Genomic DNA, 13,366 nt, shown 5'->3' on the forward strand with positions numbered 1-13,366 from the left:
TGTATTAAATAAACATTTTTGATACCATAGAAATGTCACCCCAGCAGGCACACAGCATCATAAGACATTGATATTTGGTTCAATTTCGTTTGCAACGTCGGGTGACCAAAATTCAATGTCAATTCAGTGTTAATTTAATGTCCAATGCCGATGTCGGCTGACATAGATATTTGTTGTTTTAAGTTGTGTAACCAAAATCCAACGTTATATCAACATCAAATTAGCTTAAAATACTGACGTGTTTCATTCTCAGCCAAAATGTGACGTCTGTCCGACGTCATGCCCAACATCATGCCCAACATCAACCTGACGTTATATTGACGTCCTGTGCCTGCTGGGATAATTCTTGTCACCAGTTTCAATATCACAAAAAAACTAATACTACCCTAAATTTAAAAGAAAAAAGAAAAAGAAAAGAAAAACTTAGGCTCACTGAAGGCAAGTAAACAAGTCTCTCTTTTGTTGTTTGATTAACATGAATGACAGACAGCAGGAATATTAGACTGCTGTCACTTTAAGAGCTGCCCGAATGTTTTCGGCCTTTCAAATTACTGTGTTCACGAGGATACTTGCACAAGCAAGCATTTTGACACACAAGTGTGTGTATTTAACCGTTCAAGGCCTATAAAGTGGCAAAAATAAGTCAATAATCCCATGGTCTATGAGCACCATCTTCACGTGCATGCACCTCTCTGACAGCATTTAGAAACCATCTCTCAGACAGCACATATTGCAAAATGAGTTCTCTTTCGCTGCTCTTTGCGATTCAACAGCTTAAAATCACTTGTTTTTAAACTGCAATGCTAGCAAATGTCAGGAACGTTGTGTAACCGCAGTAAAGACGATAGTCAAACATCTCTACCGGTTGACAAATTTCCACAGGTTAATCGTGTCTACCGGTAGATATCCCAATATATATATATATATATATATATTGGTGTTTGTTTATATATATATACAGTATCTCACAGAAGTGAGTACACCCCTCACATTTTTGTAAATATTTTATTATATCTTTTCATGTGACAACACTGAAGAAATGACACTTTGCTACAATGTAAAGCAGTGAGTGTACAGCTTGTATAACAGTGTAAATTTGCTGTCCCCTCAAAATAACTCAACACACAGCCATTAATGTCTAAAGCGCTGGCCACAAAAGTGAGTACACCCCTAAGTGAAAATGTCCAAATTGGGCCCAAAATGTCAATATTTTGTGTGGCCACCATTGTTTTCCAGCACTGCCTTAACCCTCTTGGGCATGGAGTTCACCAGTGCTTCACAGGTTGCCACTGGAGTCATCTTCCACTCCTCCATGACGACATCATGGAGCTGGTGGATGTTAGAGACCTTGCGCTGCCCCACAGATGCTCAATAGGGTTTAGGTCTGGAGACATGCTTGGCCAGTCCATCACCTTTACCCTCAGCTTCTTTAGCAAGGCAGTGGTCGTCTTGGAGGTGTGTTTGGGGCCGTTATCATGTTGGAATAGAAGGGAGGGGATCATGCTCTGCTTCAGTATGTCACAGTACATGTTGGCATTCATGGTTCCCTCAATGAACTGTAGCTCCCCAGTGCCGGCAGCACTCATGCAGCCCCAGACCAATTTGATGCAGTGTGCGGCGTATGGTCTGAGCACTGACTGGCTGACCCCCCACCCCTTCAACCTCTGCAGCAATGCTGGCAGCACTCATACTTCTATTTCCCAAACACAACCTCTGGATATGACGCTGAGCACGTGCACGTGCACTCAACTTCTTTGGTTGACCATGGCAAGGCCTGTTCTGAGTGGAACCTCTCCTGTTAAACCGCTGTATGGTCTTGGCCACCGTGCTGCAGCTCAGTTTCAGGGTCTTGGCAATCTTCTTATAGCCTACACCATCTTTATGTAGAGCAACAATTCTTTTTTTTTCAGATCCTCAGAGAGTTCTTTGCCATGAGGTGCCATGTTGAACTTCCAGTGACCAGTATGAGAGAGTGAGAGCGATAACACCAAATTTAACACACCTGCTCCCCATTCACACCTGAGACCTTGTAACACTAACGAGTCACATGACACCAGGGAGAGAAAATGGCCAATTGGGTCCAATTTGGACATTTTCACTTAGGGGTGTACTTACTTTTGTGGCCAGCGGTTTAGACATTAATGGCTGTGTGTTGAGTTATTTTGAGGGGACAGCAAATTTACTTACATTGTAGTAAAGTGTTATTTCTTCAGTGTTGTCACATGAAAAGATATAATAAAATATTTACAAAAATGTGAGGGGTGTACTCACTTCTGTGGGATACTGTATATATATATATGTATCCTTGAATATCTTTACAAAACACAACAATGGCTTTACTATAGTAAAACAGGTTTTTGACAGAAACTATGGTCCACATTCTACAAATTAGCCTAGGTTTTTAGTTTGACCTTGTTTTTAGTATAAATACCATAATTAAATGAAGGTTATGCTTTTAAACCATGACAAATATCTGGTTAATATGATTTTGCTTCAAATACCACATATTAACCAAGATTACTGTTATAAAACCATAGTTTAATGTGTGCTTGTTTTGCTTTTACACCAAATATCATTATTTTTACACTAGTTACTATAGTAAAACCGTGGATCATTTTCCTATGGGTGCACAGTAGGACAGGAGTCACCTTGTTAGGAGGTTCTGCAGGTGTGGTGATCAGAGGAACCTCCAATGCTGCTTCAAGACTGCCATTTTGATGGCTTGGTTTTTGCAAAGTGACATATGAATTGATACAGATCATTCAGTATGATGATTACTATCATGAAATATGAGGGTTTAAAAAGACAAATTTCCCTCACCAGGCTATGTATGTAGTAAATAAATGCTAATAAAAACTTTCCCATGTCACTGCAACAAAGTTGAATAAATGCATCTTTAGTTCCTTGAGATTAAAAGAGCAAATCAAAGCAGAATAAAGTGGCTTTGTGTTTCTAAAGGTTCTCTATATCCGAGGATTTTTTTTTTCTTTGTGGCCGGGCAGGTTTAGTGGGATTTCAGCAGGACCGGTTTATCCAGGGGAGAACTGGTGTTTGTGTGCTGCGGTAAGGAACTGCTCAAACCTGTTCTCCTCGTCAGTGGAGAGAAGAAGGAGGGGTTGCTTGGAGAGCAGGAGGAGGAGGAGGAGAGGAGCACAGGGCGTATGTAACTCTTTTTTTTACCTTCCTCCCTATTTCGTTCTCATTCCCATAAGTTTTCACTCTGATGTGGCTCTCCGGGGGGCTCCAGATGATACTGGCGTGACGAGGAGGCCGATAGCATCGCGTGATTGGCAGGTGACGTGATTGACGTCCACAAGGTGTCACGGGGTAAGTGGACTGCTCGGTTCTCCTGAACACACTGTATTGACCAGATGTCATGTGTTTTGGTGTTTGTTTATTGAACAATTGCATGATGTGATGAGTCATCAATAATGCAATCATATTTACAAAAACACAATCATTCATTATTAAGCTATTTCAGTTGGCTGGGATGACGTGTTATTTTTTCTATTTGATCAGTGATATGAATTCATCTGGTCTTAGTATTGAATTTCATTTTCCATTCATATCCGTCTATTTTTATTATTAAAATGATTGATTACTAAGTTTTTCTGTTTATATTAATTTAAATATTGAGAATATTAATTAATAATCACAAGCAATTTTTTGATATATGAGAATCATTAAAAAAAAACTATTTAAAAGTAATAAGATTGAGTCCATTGATATTGTATCATAAACTCATTACAGGTTCACAAAGTTTAACATTTGTTTGCAGCTTCCTCTCTCTCTCTCTCTCTCTCTCTCTCGCTCACTCACTCACTCACTCACTCACATCTCTGTCTCTCATTTCTCTCATATTTTGATTGTCCTGCCCTTGGTAATGTAACAAGTATTAAACTGAAACATGTAAACCACAAGCAACCATCAACTGCCGAAAAACAAAACCTAGCAAAATCATAGGCAGAGATTGCGTAATGTCAGACCTGATCCACCAATCCATCTCAGAAGCATACTTTCTCATGTATTTTAATAATAATATTATGCCCCAAGTCTGTTCAAAGACTCCACCTGTCCATCATGTTGACTTAGCTGACTGTTTTAGTATGTCTTAGATCAGTTACAGTATGCCTTATATATAATCTCCCACTTATTTAGTGACACCGTGAATGACCTCTGACCCCAAATGTCAAGGGCACTGAGAGTCAGAGGTCAGATATGATAACACCTGTTTGTATGGTAAATCTATACAGGTATATTTGAATAAATTTTAGTAATAATTTTTGCAGAGTCAGCTCAAAGGAGTGGGTTTAAAACACTAGTGTGTGTGTGTGTGTGTGTGTGTGTGTGTAGATGTGTGTGAAAAGTGAAGTTTGCAGTTCTGAGAGACAGGTTCCCTCTTGCTCCCACTGCTGCAACGTTCAAAACTGTTATCTAACGTATCCCGACATGCAGAGAGAGTAAAGGAGCAGGCGAAAATCACTCAGATCAAAATGCAAAAAAGATTGTATGGGGGAAGAGAGGGGGCGGGGGATAACCACACCCTCCCAAGAGCCTTCAGTGACTTGCTGTATCTTTGCAGGCAGAAGTCGTGCTGATGGGGTTAAAAAATATAATGAGTCATTATAATGTATTCATATGTTTCTATGCACAGTTCCCATTTTGCATTGAAATTAAAAACCCTGTTTTAGAAAGTGTGTTTGTGTCCCATCAGTTTTAAGAGAAGTTATGCTCTCTACTGTACAAAAGTTTGGGGTTGTGAGATTTTTTGAATGTTTTTTTAAGTCTCTTATGCTCACCAAGGCTACATTTATTTGGTCATAAATACAGTAAAAAAACAGTAATATTGTGAAATATTATTACAATTTAAAATAACTGTTTTCTATTTTAATCTATTTTAAAATGTAATTTATTTCTGTGATGCAAAGCTGAATTTTCAGCATCATTACTCCAGTCTTCAGTGTCACATTATTCTTTATAAATCACTCTGATAAACTGATTTGCTATCACTTTTGATCAATTTAATGGGTCTTTGCTGAATAAATGTATAAAGTTCTTAAAAAAATAAAGTACCCTAAACTTTTGAACGGTAATGTATATATGAAATATACATTCACATTTAAGTCCATTTCGGTCATTTAAACATTGGTCATTGTGACTAGGTCTTTACATCAACCATGGAGATCATCAGGAATTTAGTTTCAAAGATTTTGAGGCAGTCATTTATGAGGCAAAGGACTAGACATTTGTAGATAGCACAGGTCAGGGAAGATAAGCTGAACGTTGTCATATTTAGATGTTAGTGTTGTATATGTGTGTCAAACCAAAACCCATTTATAAGTTGTCTGCGCATTACAAGGGTTAAAAATAAACTTTCTGATCCGGTTTGTTTTTAGATACTAGCACAATCACACATGGTAATTCCGTCTCTCCTTATTTCTTACTCTCTCACTGTCTCTTCTACACATAGTCATACATGCATACACAAATAAAGTTAGGCCTGCGGTGCACATCTTGCAGAACCAGTTTGGCAAGACCAGGTTTTAATAGCCTTGGTATATGAGTGTAGAAATTTAAGCTCATATTTTAGCAGGTTAAGCCAGGGAAAAAGCAAAACATGAATTGGCAGCAATTATACCCTAATCATTGATTTAACAAATCTTCATTTTTCCTTCCTATCCTTATTCGTAGGAAGACAAGTGAAGAGGCAGGTGTGCAGGAACACCAGCATGGCTGTGGAAAGCTTTCCTGAACTCCTGCAGAAACTGCGGGAAGTGCATGAACATGAGTTAGAGGGTAAGACCAGACCTCTTTTTTTTTTTTGAGATTTCGCCAATAGGCAACTTCACAAACCAATGACTATGAACAGTAAAAACATCTTTACATAACCAAAAAAATAGATAACTATTGGTCACATTTACTGTTGGTCAGCAGAATTTCTCAGATGAAATCCAGTCATTTCAATTAGGAATCTGCATGATAAGCAGTTTCGCCCGAGGGCAAAAATTTCCCCATGCAGATTTTTCTCTTGGTTAAGTTGGTCACATGAATTTGCTGCATTGACAAACAGAAAGCTGCTTGGTTTGAAAATTACTTCCTTGTGAGTTTTGCTTCATAAATCACTACACTGTTGACTATGGACACTGGACCTTTTTTGCCTGCGATATCTTGCTAATGTGAATGAATGCACCTTAATGCACCTTAACAACAACTGCATAAATAAAATCAGCAAAACAATGCTATGAGCTCACAAACTCTTAAATTAGCAACATTTTGAGTATAAATCTGACATTGTTTATTCACCGCCATGTCATTCCAAAAAATGTTTGACTTTTCTTTTATGTCTTTCTTTCTGAGCACAAAAGGTGATAGTTTAAGGAATAAAGGTGGGGTGAATTCAACACAATGGCATTACATTGTGATTCACATTAACGCTTCATAAAGCACCCAAAAATGTCAGCAAAAATAAGCCTGAATATGATATTTGAAGGAATAGTTGACCAAAAAATTACATTTAGCTGAATATTTACTCAACGTTAGGCAATCCAAGATGTAGATGAGTCTGAGTCCGAACAGCTGATAAAAACACCACAGCAATTAACAAGTAATCCACACGACTCCAGTCAAGCTGCATGTTTGTAATAAACAAATCTATCACTAAGAAAACACTTCTAAACAAACTTGTATTTTGTCCGAAAGCGACAGTTTAAAGTTAAAACGCCTTAATTATGGCTTTGTTTATTACAAACATGCAGCTTTCCGCTTCACAGGAGGTTAATTGGTGGACTGGAGTTGTATGAATTACTTGTGGATTATTGTGATGTTTTTATCAGCTGAGTACAACCGCACATTTTTATTTTTGGGTGAACTTTCTCTTTAAGTCAACTCACAACAGCCGCTGCTGCTTTCGCCATCTAATGCTTCACATTCCAGTTGTCTAGATTCACTATGTGTTTTTCTCTCTCTTTACAGGGTGGCAAGACAAAGTACTGGAGCTGACAAATAAAAAGAACATGTGAGTGTGAATGCCATATTTTTCAAGCTAAAATTGACATCATATTTTAAATCTACATCAATAATGTTTTATGTGCATTCTGTTGTAGTGATGCAAAGCGCATAGAAGAACTTTACAACAGGAACCAGCAGATGAAAGAACAGCAGCGGATTCTTACTGAGAACATCAAACAGCTGGAGAACAGGTGTGTGTGTGTGCGCGTGTGTGTGTGTGTGTGTGTGTGTGTGTGTGTGTGAGAGAGAGAGTCAGTCTTAAATGTAATCTCACACACCACTGCTCACACTGGATGTGTCTGCCGATCCTCAGGTTGCGGGCCGGGTTGTGTGACAGGTGTACAGTCACTCAGGATGTGGCTAAAAAAAGACAACAGGAGTATGAAAACTCCCAGCTCCAGAGTCTGCAGCACATCTCTCTACTGGGTGAGCTATAAATAGAGCCTTTATATAAAGAAGAAATGTTGTGGCATTGACCATGTTGATTTGTTTTATGCAAAAAGTCACAAAAAGATTTCTTCTGAGATATCATTAATCAGGTTTTACACAAATGCTGTGTAGCTGCTGTTTTATCCTAGTGATATTATTTGGAAGAAAAAAAGAAGAAGAAAAAAACAATTTATAAAATACAGTAAAACGGTACTGTTTTAAATAACTGTTATCTATGTTTTTTATTTACTTTTATTCAGCAAGGATCCATTAAATTGATCGAAAGTATTTATTTCTTTAAAAACAATCACAGAGGCCACAGAGAAATATATGAATATTAGTGATAACCTTGTTTACTGCTGCAGTGAGTGAGATGAATTCACTAAAGAAAGAAAACGACAGACTGAGAGAGGAGCTGAAGGGCTTGAGGGATCCATCAAAGTGAGTGGCCCATTTGCGCAACATGGTTTCTTGCCATATTTGTGCAAGTATTTCCTGTTGTTTCTCATTAGCAAGTTCTGATCCTGTCACATAGTGGCACGATCTGATTTACTGTACCTATAACCATGCAGCACTACACACTGTGGTCTGCACCAAATTTTGGTAAAATATCTTTCGCCCGAAGTTGGTCACTTGTGGTCAGGGCCAGTTTAACAGACTAGGACTATGTATTGTATATAATAGTCATGCGTAATAACTCCTTGCTTCATCTTTCAGCCGGCAGAATGGTCATTTAGAGGACGCTATCACCCCAGAGGTCAAGGTATCACCTGACACAGCAGTGGCTGCTGTGACTTTACTGGCCTCAGGGCTGAAGTCCAGCCAGCCTCCACCAGGGGACGCCACTGTACCTGCAGCCACTGTCAAACGTGAGGTGCTCAACAGCCCACCTGACAGCCTGGGTAAGTTACGGCAGACATTTCTGACATATATGAGAACCAGTGCTATTTTATTCTGATAATACTTTAGATTACTACAACTGAATCTACTGAATGTATCTTTGCTGGTTCACATTTGATGAAAAGATTTTTAATGTTCTTTATCCTGTACAGAAAAAGCTTCTGAGCACAAACTTATGCAAAGCTGGGGCAGGGTGTTTTCATTTGTAAGCAATAATTAGTTTTTGCTCTTTTAAAATTGGTTGTTTTATAGTAAATCTTGTTCTTTCTATTCTTTTGTGTTTCATTGTTTGCTGAAATGTGTTTCTCTCCTTCAGGAGTCGAATAAGCCCTTGTTGCCCACCTCAAGATGGGGCACAGACCACAGTGCTGAAAGAAGGTGAGATGAACAGACAAAACAAGATACATTGAAATTATAAGCGAATTAAATGCGACGTATCATAAAAATCTGGTCCCCCCTGTGTCTTTGGCTGCACTGACAAGCATAGAACACTATTTACAGTCCCAGCCTCAGAGGAAACAAGAGCATTGTATTTATGTCCTGTATATTACACTGCTGCCACACAGATCTAATATAAACATGCGATTTCTTTCCCAGCTGTTTACCTTCACAGACATAACCGACTGTTTTTGTAACTCATATGTGTTTTTAACATAAACTTGTGTGTATTTGACAGTTGAAGCACAATTAGACATGAAAGAGAACTTAGTTTAGTACTCACATGTCGATTGACAGCCACTTTCTGTGCATGTGCTTCGGATGTGTGCGCTCAGAAAACCGTATATAAGAATTTTAAACTGTTATGGTTTAAAACGCATGAATTTAGTGCAATAGACATAATAATCAAAACCAAATAGATGTTTTTTAGCAGAGTATACGAGGTACGAGCTGTAAAGGCATAGCCCTATTCTGGAAAAGGGGGCGGGGAGCAGCAGCTCATTTGCATTTAAAGAAACGTATACGAAAACAGTGTGTTTCTGCGTCCACTCAAAATAGGTATTTGAGTGGAAATGATATAATAAATGATCTGTGGCGTATTTTGAGCTTGAACATCACAGACACACACTGGGGACACCTGAGACTTATATTACATATTGTAAAAGGGGCTTAATATGTCTCCATTAAGGTGACACATCTTAATTCTTCTCCTCATACGTCCACAGATCTTCCAGCGTTGACTCGGTTGAGCACAGACATTCCCCTTTGTCTCCTCTTCCATCTCCTCTTAGTCTACTGAAGAACAATCCTATTTTTTCTTCTGTTGCCTCTGAGGAACGTAGCAGCCGGCAACAAATCCATGCCCCCGTCCCCTTCCGGCCACTTCCGATCAAGACCGGTCGCTTGTCTATTCCGTGGTCGCTCTCAGAATCTACTGACTGGGTAACGGTAGCAGCAGGCAGCTCTGGTGTTGGTAGCAGGATAGCAGTTCACCCAAGCCAGACCCCAATTCCCAGCACAAACATACTGCGTTTCCCTAAACTGGTCCCACCAAGCAGCGGCCACCAGTCTCGCACGCATGGCCCAACACCTAACGGTCTGCGGCCCTGGTCCCGCAGAAACCTGTCAGAGCATGCAGAAAGTAGAGAAAAAAGAGTGGCAGAAGCCGCTACAGCGCCGCCCCAGTGGAAGGTCTCAGCAGCACAGCCAGAGAGGATTTTTGGACAGAATCTGAGAGTGGATGAAGAGGAAGCACCGTTAGACCTGTCTGAGTCAGGACGTTCAAAAAGCAGAGAGAAAGAGAAGACACACTCACAGAGCGACTCATCTTCGTCTTCACCACCACCTGATACACTTTCATCGTCATCTCAGTGTCCATCAAGCCCTCAAAGTGACCAGCAGACAGCAGACAATACCACACAGGTAGATTTCAAATGATGCAGAAATACCTCCTCATTAAAAACATTCCTTTGGTTGAGACAATATTTAAGGAGTGTATCCTGTTAATGCCTGAACTGAAAATCATGTTAAAATTACTACCATGAAAATATGTTAATTATAAACTGCATGTCATATTATATTACCAAAGCTAAAAATAGTCAAGTTAAATATTTCCTTTTTCTTAACAGTTTCAGTTAGTCTACACTTTGTGAGCTAACTGCTTAGCAAGCTGCTAGCTTAGCATATTGCTAGCTTGGTTAAGAAATACTCGGCAGTAGCCTACCAGTGTGGCAAAAGAAAAGCTTTATATATATATATATATATATATATATATATATATATATATATATATATATATATATATATATATATTAGGAGATGTCACGGTTCGGCACGTACCTCGGTTCGGGGGTCACGGTTCGATACGATTTCGGTACAACAGGAAACAAAAAAAAAATCTACTATGTTCGGTTTCTTTCCATTTATTTTGAACAGACAGTAGTACAAATTACTATTTTTTTTCCACCTAGATGTGAAAATAATAAATATTATTACATTGTTATAAAATCTGCAGTACATATATATATATATATATATATATATATATATATATATATATATACATACAAGGAATAAATTCTTGAAATGTATTTGGAAATAAACAAGGGGAAAAAAACAGTGGGACACGTAACTATATATATATGCCTATATATGCTGAGTTTCAGTTCATTTTTGTGACACACTTAATTTTTTCACAGAAAGTAAACTCAAATGGCAGAAAGCGACATCCTATTTGTTTTCTTTTTTTGTTTTCATTGTGAGTGTTCACAAATAAAAGCAGACCTTTATAAAGTGATGCATTATTAATAAGACAATAAGTGTTAAAAGTTAATTCTGCTGGTATAAGGAAACAGTTGAAGTGATCGCGCCGGATCGCGCACACACACACACACACACACACACCACATCAGTTCCAGCATTGCTAACTTGACAGCGCAGTTGGTACTTTATCAAAATAAAATACAGTGAACCAAACATCAGCGCGCCCTCCTCTGTGTCACCGTTGGAACGCGTCTGAAGTAAAAAGTCTATCATATACATAATAAATAATAGTTTCGCATTCAGATATGTTACATCGCAAATATGGAAATATTACGGAATATTTGGATTTGTGCCGAATGAGAGAGGTAGGATACTCGAGCACAAAGCTCCATTTCGCAAACAGTTGAGTGCGCAAGCTTTTAAAGTATACTCCATTGTCAGTGAGAGATGCGTTCAGAATCAGCACATGGTCACTGTCTGGCAGTGTTGCCAACTAATTTTCAGAGAAAGTTGCTAAAGGAAGGTCAATTTGTTGCTAAAAGTTGCTAAATGACGTTGTGATGTCATTGCGCGATGACGTCATTGCGTAATCACGGCGCAAAATTGTCACAACATCAAATCTCAGCAAAAATATATATTTTATATATGTTAATTTAGATTTGTTTGTAAAATAATATGCAAAATATTATATTAAAATATAAATAACTGTATTTTAAAATACACTGAATTATTGAACATTTACACATTTTTTAATGATTACAATTAAATTTTTTTTTATTTATTTTTTTTATAGCTAGTAAACTAGTAATATAACACATTCTCAACAATAATGCTTTAAGCAGTGTATTAGTAGTTAGTATGCTACACTCCAAGAAAAGGCTGTAAAAATAGGGCACAATAAACTTATGTTAATATGAAAGAATTTTCCGTATTGGTTTTTTACCTGCATTTTAAATTACGCATTGTGTTTTCGGGTTACAGGGTTACAATGGATAATGGATAACATCCTGGAAAATTACTAGTAGCCTATCTTTTCCATTTTTCTTACAGCGTACTAACTGATCAACAATCGCAAGTACAAGCTACTAACAAAGTGTATCATAAATTAACAATTATTCAGTTATTATTATTATTAAATTGAAGAATTGCAAATAGCAGCTAACTCAATTCACATGATGGGTGTACTGCTAGGCATCTTTGGTTTTCTTTTTGTGTAATTTGGATGGAAAATGTGTCTTTTAATTGTCTGAGACACTTATCAAAAGTTGCTAAAAGTTGGCAAATCAATTTTTTAAAATTGCTAAATTTGTTGCTAGGTGCTTTTGGAAGAAAAAGTTGCTAGGGTAGTCTGAAAAGTTGCAAAATTTAGCAACAAAATAGCTAAGTTGGCAACACTGCTGTCTGGGGGGCTTTGTTTTCAAGTGCACAACTCATGACATTCGCTGTTCTTCTGCTGGCGGTTATCAAACAGCGTTGCGTTGCTGCCGGCGCCCCCTTCTGGATTGGGGGTGAATTGCCTGTATTCGTTGTAAGGCCTCGTGCACTGAACCGAGATGCCCGTACCATGACGGTTCGGTATGAATGCGTATCGTGCCATCCCTAATATATATATTTAGCTATTCCAAGATAATGCCGTTTTGATCAAGCATTCAGGATATTGCACGAATAGCAGTCCTTGCTCTTTGACATGGAAAAGGTTCTGCTTTGTTTAAAACTATTTTTAGCAAAAAGAGCAACAAAAACAGTAAATTACTGATTATATTGTTTTTAAAGTGCACCTTCTCAATATTAACTTCTTGTTTATGGAACTCTTTGCATTTAACCTATTGTATACTGTATACTAACTGTTGCACACTCAGACTAATGTTTCTTTGTGTTTGCATTGTTCCTGTTTACGAAGACCTGGGCATATTATAGAAAAAAAAAATGATATTGTGGTTTTGTTAAATCAAAGCCACATTGTACTGTTTCATTCCTTCATTTAACGTAGTTAAGTTGTAGCCACAATTTAAATAAAACAAAGGAACAAATAATCACGACATGGCTACAACTGACCTAAAATGACTTCATGCATTCATATGGTTTAGCAACAAACTCTGTACATGTTTGTATTTACAAGTATGCAAATAAAATTGCCTGTGATGTTTGACTCACATTACACAGCAGGAGGAAGCACAGGAAACATGTAAGGAACAGGAAGAGGTAAAGGAAGGTGAAACATCTCCAGCAGCTGAAACGTCTGTCAGCTCAGAGAAGAAGAAAATCCCACCACTAACCATCTCCCTGCAACCAGGTAAAGCTTCATTCCTGTTGCTTGGTTTAGGTTTAT

General features: G+C 38.1%; 1 protein-coding gene across 16 annotated transcripts in view; it reads left to right on the top strand.

The window, feature by feature from the left end:
* The window catches only part of rbbp8l (retinoblastoma binding protein 8-like), a 36,951-nt gene that overhangs the window by 21,975 nt on the left and 1,610 nt on the right, over positions 1 to 13,366 (top strand). For 12 of the 16 annotated variants that reach the window (XM_058763913.1, XM_058763923.1, XM_058763919.1 and 9 more), the window contains 12 exons: positions 3,003 to 3,159; positions 3,248 to 3,327; positions 5,692 to 5,796; positions 6,973 to 7,015; positions 7,104 to 7,199; positions 7,322 to 7,434; positions 7,803 to 7,878; positions 8,155 to 8,339; positions 8,490 to 8,542; positions 8,654 to 8,715; positions 9,501 to 10,197; positions 13,201 to 13,330. In XM_058763913.1, the coding sequence (XP_058619896.1) occupies positions 5,730 to 5,796; positions 6,973 to 7,015; positions 7,104 to 7,199; positions 7,322 to 7,434; positions 7,803 to 7,878; positions 8,155 to 8,339; positions 8,490 to 8,542; positions 8,654 to 8,715; positions 9,501 to 10,197; positions 13,201 to 13,330 (1,522 nt within the window). In that variant the 5' untranslated portion in view covers positions 3,003 to 3,159; positions 3,248 to 3,327; positions 5,692 to 5,729. Of the gene's footprint in view, positions 1 to 3,002; positions 3,160 to 3,212; positions 3,328 to 5,691; positions 5,797 to 6,972; positions 7,016 to 7,103; positions 7,200 to 7,321; positions 7,435 to 7,802; positions 7,879 to 8,154; positions 8,340 to 8,489; positions 8,543 to 8,653; positions 8,716 to 9,500; positions 10,198 to 13,200; positions 13,331 to 13,366 lie in introns of all 16 variants that reach the window. The other 4 variants (XM_058763927.1, XM_058763915.1, XM_058763914.1 and 1 more) reach the window with 2 other exon arrangements.

Source organism: Onychostoma macrolepis, chromosome 23, assembly GCF_012432095.1.
Source record: "Onychostoma macrolepis isolate SWU-2019 chromosome 23, ASM1243209v1, whole genome shotgun sequence".
NCBI classification, from domain to species: Eukaryota; Metazoa; Chordata; class Actinopteri; order Cypriniformes; family Cyprinidae; genus Onychostoma; species Onychostoma macrolepis.